Source organism: Beta vulgaris, chromosome 6 (genome assembly GCF_026745355.1).
Source record: "Beta vulgaris subsp. vulgaris cultivar EL10 chromosome 6, EL10.2, whole genome shotgun sequence".
In the NCBI taxonomy this organism is placed as follows: domain Eukaryota; kingdom Viridiplantae; phylum Streptophyta; class Magnoliopsida; order Caryophyllales; family Amaranthaceae; genus Beta; species Beta vulgaris.
In genome coordinates this window covers 24,268,930-24,277,723 of record NC_079207.1, presented here as the reverse complement: position 1 = coordinate 24,277,723, position 8,794 = coordinate 24,268,930, and the positions used below count along the sequence as shown (strand labels likewise).

General features: G+C 41.5%; 1 protein-coding gene across 1 annotated transcript; it reads left to right on the top strand.

The window, feature by feature from the left end:
• The first annotated feature begins 4,011 nt into the window (after positions 1-4,011).
• LOC130591950 (uncharacterized) lies at positions 4,012-5,601 on the top strand. The gene is made up of 2 exons (XM_057395958.1): positions 4,012-4,781; positions 4,873-5,601. Exons 1-2 carry the CDS (start codon positions 4,501-4,503, stop codon positions 4,949-4,951), a joined length of 360 nt encoding a protein of 119 aa, XP_057251941.1. The 5' UTR covers positions 4,012-4,500; the 3' UTR covers positions 4,952-5,601.
• The last annotated feature ends 3,193 nt before the right edge of the window (positions 5,602-8,794 follow it).

The window sequence follows — 8,794 nt, the reverse complement described above, 5'->3', positions numbered from 1 at the left end:
ATTTTTTGGTATAATTTCAATACCTCTTATGTAATCTACCTTTAAAATTTTGGAGGGAAAATTTTTGTTCCCTTTGGTTGTATAATTGTAACAGAATATTTTAGTTGTATTGGTTGTATAAAAATTTTGGAGGGAAATGAATTCCCTCTTTCTATGTAATTGGCGCCTTCCTTAAAAAAAATGTGGGCCAACTCTTTTTTTTGCCTTCTAATCTGATTTTTCACAACTTAATTAACCACAATTATTTTTCTTCAAAACACCCACTGCACACCACTGTACACCCACTGTACAGTGGTCCCCCCCCTTTTCCTTGGTCTTTGTGATAAAGTGTTTGTAGCAAATAAAAAGAGACAGAGGGAGTATAATAGTAAACAGAATTATTCTTTTCAATTCACACATTTTTAAGGTTGAACAGTTCTGAGTAACACGTCAATGAAAAGTGCTGGAAAATTAAAAAATTAAATTTCTTTTTTTAAAAGTTTGTAATAAAAGATGATTTTATAAACGCAAAAATCATGAAGAGCATTATTCGTCGAATTTTTTTCCTAGATAATGTTAAAAGGGAGTAATGCAAACTTCAAATTAATTATGTAAATACCATCTACGTAGGATAGCATACGAGAAAAGTATTTATTATTTTCGGCAAAGCAAACCGCTAACATTAAGTTAAGCCAATACTCAAGATAGTGGTTTACGAGGAAAACTACTACTTACTGTAGCAGTTTTATACCAATAAATCGCCAACGCAAGATAAACAAAGAAAATGGTGCCATGCAGGCGTGGTGCGTCCCGCGCACGCACAACGCGTGAGCTTTCTTTGTTTCTCTTGCGTTGCTTATGTTTTTTAATGAGCCGCTACTCTTGATAGCGGTTTATATGCATGCCATATACCTTGTATTAGGGAAACAATATAACCGCTATTTGAATTGATGGTCGAGTTCGATAAAACATTATTGGTATTAACCGACACTTGGAGTAACGATTTTATCAAAATACCAAAATTATGGCGTGCTGTCCTACATACCAAAATTCTGGCGTGCTGTCCTACATGTACGGTATGGAGGGAATAAATTCTAACTTTGGCGCATATAGGGAATTAAAACTTCCTTTGACATTATTTAAGGAAAACAAAAAGCACTATTCATCACTACGTTAAATAATATTTTGTGTATTTCTTGGATTCTTGGCTACTTCCCTTCAAAAATTAAATAAGATACTTGAATATACTTATTGTAATCGTCTTCCTATTCTCTATCATGAATTTTGTTTATTGATTAAGGGGTTAACACTATCTTTTAGATATTGATCCCTTTTTTTACTTATTGAATCTTCATTTTCTCTCTACAATAGAGTTGTTCTATTTATATATGTTTCGGTACAGAAACGGTTAACAACCTCCGGTAAGTCCGCTAAAGGTGTGAGGTGACGTCCTTGCTGGGTGGCTGCATAATACGCAAACGTAAACTGCTCTCGGGGTGGTTCTGAGGAAACCCCCTCCGACGCTCAAGTCAGTAATTGGTCCCACTGAGATTTAGAGAGAGAAACTAGAGAGAGAGATATAAGTTATTTTTAGTGTGTGAGAGAATGTACCTGCAGAATAGTACCATTGGGGTATTTATAGAAGTACTATTTCTCTGACAGGGCGTATAATCTTTCGACACGTGTAGGGCTGTGACGCACTTGACAGGCGGGAGGATGCCTTTAACGTGCTCGCATCCTATGTCGTGCTCGCGTACACTTCATGTATGGCCGCTAATACACTTGGGTTATACCCATACAACTAGCCCCCAGCATCTTTTGGGGTCTTGACCGCTAAGGATGTTATTTGGATGTACGCGAGCATTTTTGTTGTATTTAGTTTTTTGATGGAATAAATTTGGCAGGTGCCACGTGTCGTTGTAGGGAGTTGAAGAATTTCGAAAAGTTAATGATTACCTTTTCCGAAAATCCCGCCCAGCGCTTTATTAGGTTTCAATTCTACCATGACACTTGGCACATATCTAGGAAGGAGTTGGAGAGTTTATTTGATCTTGGCCACCCATCTCCATATAAATACAATATGCGGTTATTTTTTTGAGTTTTTATCCCAAATTCCAAAGAACCTCTTTCTTCTTCTTCTTTTTTCCTCTAACAAGAACTTCCATAGGCGATATTTGCATTGCTCCAAAGCTCACTTTCTGGTGTTCGGATTTTGCCAAAAAGTTGTCCAATCTTCCATTTTCTTCTTTCCGGTTCCAGTGCACTAAGAAATTTTACTTTTCCTTGGCTTGCATTTTCTGGGTTTTTTCTCCGCTTTGAACTTCGTGATCTTTCGGTGGTTTTCTGGTTAAAGATTCCAGCTTTTGGCGTTGTTTTCACTGTTTTGGGACTTCATTCGTCTTTTCCGGCGACTTTGTTCTTTGTTTTCTTCCTTTTCCGGCGACCCTACACTTCCAGGTAACTTTATAACTTCTCTCCTCATTTCCTTAAGTCTTTTTCGCGCACATTCGTCATGTCAGACCAATCTGATAGCCAGAATGCTTTCAATGAGGCTATTATGAGAGTGACCCCTCCTCCCCTTCACTTGCTAATGATTCTGAGTCTGACTTAAGCCCTGTGGGGAGGACTAGGTTGTTAGCGGACATACCCCCTACGACCAATAGAGAAAGAGAATTAAGATCCAAGTTCCTTAACGACCCTCTCTACTCCTGAGGAGCATAACTTGACCTTGAAGTATTTTGCCGCTAGCCAGAGTGGTGATAAGTAGACGCTTAGGGAACTTAGGCATCAGATGCTGGCTAGGCGTTCCCGTAGGCACCCACCAGCAGATGCCGTCCCTGGCTTGGACGTTACCCCTCTTAGAGAACATGCCTGGTTAGATAGCTAAGCGAATGCGGGGATTAAAATGCCGTCCAATTTTTACGACCGCTTGCAGGAGTCTATAACTCCTAACCCTCCTGTTATTAATCTAGGTGACGACAGCGATTTGCCTGCTACTGCCATGGCCCAAGAGGATAATACTGAGGTCGTTTATCAACGTCGGACCAGTGACCCTTTCCGTTCTAATGAACCATTAGTTGCTAGAAGTTCTACTTCTGACCGGCATGGTGAGGACGCCACTGGCCCTGGGACAAATGCTCTTTGGCTGCCAGAGGATACTACTTTTGGCCCTCTTACTATAGAGATAGACGGGTTATGGCGCCAGGATGCCCTAGACTTGGGATATCCTAGGATTGCACGGAATTTGTATCATATGCCATCTCCTTATAGGTTGGTTGTGCCGTCCGAGGGATCCATTATTACTGAGTGCCCTCCCGGCCATGTGGCCTCTTATACTCATCATTTTGAGTTCGGCCTTCGCTTTCCCCTGGATTCCTTCTTGGTCGAGATTTTGAACGCGTTCAACGTCTGTTTCACGCAATCGACTCCCCTGGCGGTCCGTAATTTGATTGCGTACATTTGGGTTTTGCGCTTTTTGGACTTTCCCCCATCGATAAATCTATTCCGCCATATCCACTGGTTGAAGAAGAATGGGTCCTCGCGGCTCACCGGGTGGTGGTCGTTAATGATGGCCGACAAAAAGATGACGGTCCAGCCTAAAATGACCAGCCTGAAGGGTTGGTAGGATGCCTTCTTTTGGCTGCAAGTTCCTGACGACTACCCTGTTCGCCGTCACTTTACAGAGCCTTCTCCTCATATGGAGCATTTGCCGCTGAAGCCATTAACTGATGAAGAGTTAGCGGCCTATGATTATTTCGGCTCGGCGGATTACGACATTACTTATGATGATGGGAAGATTGTTAGGTCTAAGGAGCCTTCAATCTGGCTTCCTCATTCGAAGTATATTCTGGGAAATAGGCCTTTATCGACCTTTTTGTTGTCACCTGCCTATGAGAATGGTAAGTGTGCTGTCGGATTGGTCTGTTTGATGACAATAATAAGTAGCAATATTTTGTTTTGCATGTACTTGACTTTGTAACCTCCTCTTGCTTGTTTGCAGGTTTTGAGCATCTTGACCTCAGCATTCTCGGTGTTGACGAGGACTATCGTCCCCTAACTCACTTGTCGGCCGCTCCTCCAAACGATTACGAAACGATGCACGGTGTTTCTAACGGCTGTCGGGGAGGTAACCGCCTTGGCCCTCAGAACCTTTGTAGGGGTCGCGGGGCGGCAACTACTTCCCGCGTCCCTGTAGTCGCGACCAATCCTAATCCACCGCCATCGCCTGCCATCCCTCTTCGGTCGACCACTTCCCGAAGTGTGACTAGGGGTGGTCCGACTAGAAGGCGGCCACGGGAGCCAGCTGCGGCCGACACCGCGGCTAATAAAAGGCAAGCTGTGGAGGACCCTGGCACCTCAGTTGCCAACGAGGTGGTTTAGGTTGAGGATCTGGATCCGGAAGCTCTGGGGGAGACTGAGGGACGCGTCGCTGCTGCGAACGTTCAGCCGCCTCTTAGCGACACTTCCTGGTTGTCGAGCTCTACTTCTTCCATTAGGGAGAAGATAAGGGAACTAATTACCATGCCCAGCTTTCTTACTAACTTATCTCCCGGCATCTTCTATCGGTATCGAGAGTGGATAGAAAAGAAAGAGGTGTCGCTCACTGACTCTGTGGCGGCCGCGTTTGCTCCAGTGCCCGTCACTCCTGGGAAGATTTATCAACCTGACTGGGACGTCAAGGAAGATGAATCTCTCTACTCGGATATTCCGAAGAATAGTGGCGTCCTGGCCTACCGGATTCTGAAGGGTATGCAACTACCCTTGGACAGACCGTCAGGGTCCTTAATCACTTCTGCTGGCCGGTTAGCTCATGACCAACTTGTGGTACGTTACATACATGTTCAACTTTCTCTTTTTTTTTTTTTTTGATTTGTGTCCTTCTTCCTGTTACAGGCTAATAATGTTGCCGTCGAGCTTATATAACAGTATTTGGAGTACCAGAGGTTGGCAGACACCTACAAGTCTTCTTTAGAGACTTGCCAGGGTCTGCTCCAGGATGCTGAGAAGAAGCTGACGCCTCTGGAGGATGAGGTGGCGACTCTAAGGGAGAGGGCGGCCCTTTTGGAGGAAACGGAAGAGAACGTCAAGGCCCTGACCAAAGCTGTAGAGACCGCCAATACTGAAAAGGACATAGCCATTTTGGATGCCTCTGCTGCTGAAGCCAGGGGAGCTGTCAAGGTTGTTGCTGACTTTAAGGTGTTAGATGAGTATGTGGCGGAGCTTCATAAGAGGTATGATGGCGGCTGGGCAGCTACCATGAGGTGTGTCTGCAAAACCGTTCCAGGCTTTGACTGGAACGTTATTGAAGATGCTTATGCTGTCGGCCATCATCTCACGCCTTTTGAGAGAGATCCGAATTTCGCTGATGAGGACGCCATAGCTGATGTGGATCCTCGTGAACCTCTTGAAGCTTTTAGCGGCCATCTCTCAGTTCTTCTTGCTCCTCTAATAGTTTTTAGCTTTTTTGCTATAGTTTGTAATACTTTTAACTTTTGGTATTGTAATTCGCCTTTTGCTGGCTTTCTTGAACAATTATTCTGTTGATTTTGCCAAGTACTTTATTCCAATTAAAAGCCTTTTTTACACTGGCCGCCACATTATATTTTGTAGTTGGCCGCCAAGCCAGTAGCTTTTATTTTATGGAAAGTACTTCTTGTTATCTTGGTTTTTCTGCTTTCTTGCTTTGTTGCCATCTGTGTGCGTGTTTGGTTAAGCATTCACTCTTTTATCTTGCTGCGTTTGTTCTCGTTTTTGTGCATTTAGCCTATTATATGGCTTTCATATTTGTGTTAGGTCTGTCATATGACCGTTAACGCACTTAGCCTGTCATATGGCTTTTATTTTTGTGCTAGGTCTGTTATATGACCGCAAATGCACTTAGCCTGTCATATGGCTTTTATATTTGTGTTAGGTCTGTTATATGACCGTTAGCGCACTTAGCCTGTCATATGGCTTTTATATTTGTGCTAGGTCTGTTATATGACCGTTAACGCACTTAGCCTGTTATATGGCTTTTATTCCCTGTACAATATTCGATTGCCAACAACGCTCAAAAAAGGACGCCATAAGAAGTATATTATTCATGTTAAAGAGTTAGCCTCAGGCTCAGTACAAAATACAATTTATACATAATACTTCTTTAGTACACTAGCGTTCCAGCAGTTTTTAAGCTCCTTGCCGGCCATATCCCTGAGCATGAAAGATCCTGGGGCTATTTTCGTGAAGATGACGTAAGGACCCTCCCAATTGGCAGTTAGCTTCCCCTCAGCGTGTGCTTTTCCGGTGGTGGTTGTTCTTCTTAGGACAAGATCATTAACGTCCAGTGGCCTCTCTCAGACCTTCTTGTTATAGGCCTTGCTGATCCTATCCTTGTAAGCAGCTGCTTTCAATTCTACCATGAGCCTTATTTCCGGCAAGAAATCTAGATTTTCCCTGAGTGCTTGTTCATTCTCGTCCAGGTTCTGATGTTTAGCTCGGTACGAGGGCAGACCCACCTCGACCGGCAGACTGGTTCTGTTCCAAAAGCTAGCTTGAAAGGATTCTCCCCCGTTGCTTCTTTTTCCGTCGTTCTATTCGACCAGAGAACAGCAGGCACCATGTCGGTCCATTTTACTTTGAATTCATCCAGCTTCTTTTTAAGGGCATTCACAATTTGCTTGTTCGTGGCCTCCGCTTGACCGTTGCTTTGTGGATGGCAAACAGCTGAATACGCGAACTTGACCCTGAATTCTGTTAGGAAAGCTTGTACCGGACGACAGTCGAATTGAACGCCATGGTCGAAGACAATAGCCATAGGGATCCCGAACTTTGTCATGATGTTCTGCCAAATGAATTTTTAAGCTGGCTAGCTTTGATTCTTGTTGTCGGCTCAGCTTCTATCCACTTTGTAAAGTAATCAATGACTACTATTAAGAATCTCCTCTCAAGGATGTCCATGCCCCACTGCGCGAACGGGACTGGACATAATATAGGCTGCAAATCATTAGCTGGTTTATTGATGACAGGAGCGTATCTCTGACATTTATCACACTTCTTGACATAACTTTGAGCATCCGCTAGCATACTCGGCCAATAAAATCCGGCCCTTAGAGCCTTCAATGCCAAAGCCTTTCCGCCAATGTGGTTTCCGCATATGCCCTCATGTATTTCTTCTAGAATTTTTTTCGATTCCCATGCCGTTGCACATTTTAGCAGGGGTAGGCTAAATGGTTTCTTATACAATTCATCCTGGTATATGATGTACCAATTTGCATGTCGTCTCAACTTCTTTGCTGATGAGGGATTGTTTGGGAGTGTCCCTGTCAGCTTGTACGCCACCAGCTCGCTGAACCATTCTCCCTGTTCAATAATACTGTTGACGGTCACTACCTGCTCTGAGATGCTTTTTTCTTTCTGCATGTCGACTATGACTGTTCTTTCCACGCTAAATGAATTGGAACTGGCGAGCTTGGAAAGGGCATCTGCTTTCGTGTTTTCTGCTCGCGGTATTGCTTGCACTTCGAAATGTTGAAGCTGAGCTATCAGCTCCCTGGCTTTCTCTACATACTTCATCATGTTATGAAGAAAATAAAGTATAGTTTTTGTTTTCCAACCAAGAAGATACAAAATTAAACTTTAAGTTAAAGTAAGGAGTAGTAGCTATTTATAAAGAAAATAAGGTTGATCCTTGTTTTCTTAACCAATGTGGGACTTTAGTGCCTAGTGGAGTAGAGGTGAAGTTGGATCACAAATTAAAATATATAATTTGTAATCTAAATTAAAATATAAATTTGTATTAAATTTTTTTAATGTAAAATATTTTTTAATATAATTTTTTTTAGTATAAAATAATAATCGAGTTGTTCATGAGCTTTACGAGCCGAGCTTTGCCTAGCTGAGCTCGGCTTGTTTAAGTCTCGAGCCGAGCCCGAGTTTGAGCCGAGCTTTGACCGAGCCGAGCCCGAGCTGCTCGAGAGCTTGTCAGGCTCATTATCACCCCTACTTGGTATATCCCCACTTTCTCTCTCAGTCACTTAAAAAGAAATAGATAAAGTATTATATTATGTTAATTTTCATATGTGGTGAAATTTTGATAAGACTCTGTTGTATAGTAATTAAATTTTGTATAAATTGTCTAATTAAAAAATTATTGTACATAAATTTTTTGTCCATGAGGATAAGTTTTTTAAGTTTTATGAGTTACTCTTAGAGTCAAAAAGGAAAGATAAAAGTCAATTGTTACCTTGAAGAAATTACTTCTACTATATATATCCCTATTAGTTTTGAAACCCGTGCGTTGTACTGGTTATTGTTTATTTCACTTTTGCAAATTTTTTGTTAACATTGTTGATATGAAATCAAATTTTTCAACTCAATTGTTAATTATATAATTTATCCATTCTTTTTCTATTGCAACAATTACCACTTCGAGTAGTTTCATCTATTCGAATCACTTTACTTTTTGTAAAAAGAAAAGCAACTATAATTGACAACATCGTCTTTACTTTATGTTAATAAAACCATCATTAATTACTCAAATTGCCTCATAAAGTTGCGTTCACTTTATTAAGGATCTACTTATCCCCTACTTTAGTTTAACCCTCTATGCTAAACCACCTTTTTTATTTTCTTACAAACCATGCCCAAACTCATTGTTGTAGTAGAAAAAGACAAAAAAAAGTATTTGTCGTTATACTTTAATTTCTAGATTTGTTATTGTGATATATTTAATGTTTAGTTGAATATTGTAGCTAAGTCTATTATTAAATAGTATCCCAACAATTGGTATTATTAACAATAGCTAGGACATTTTTAACATGAAAAAATCCAAATGGTA

Coding starts and splice junctions, on each gene's coding strand:
- LOC130591950 (XM_057395958.1), top strand. CDS start 4,501: ATGCCCAGCTTTCTTACTAACTTATCTCCCGGCATCTTCTATCGGTAT. Junction 4,782..4,872: donor TTAATCACTTCTGCTGGCCG/GTTAGCTCATGA, acceptor TTCCTGTTACAG/GCTAATAATGTTGCCGTCGA.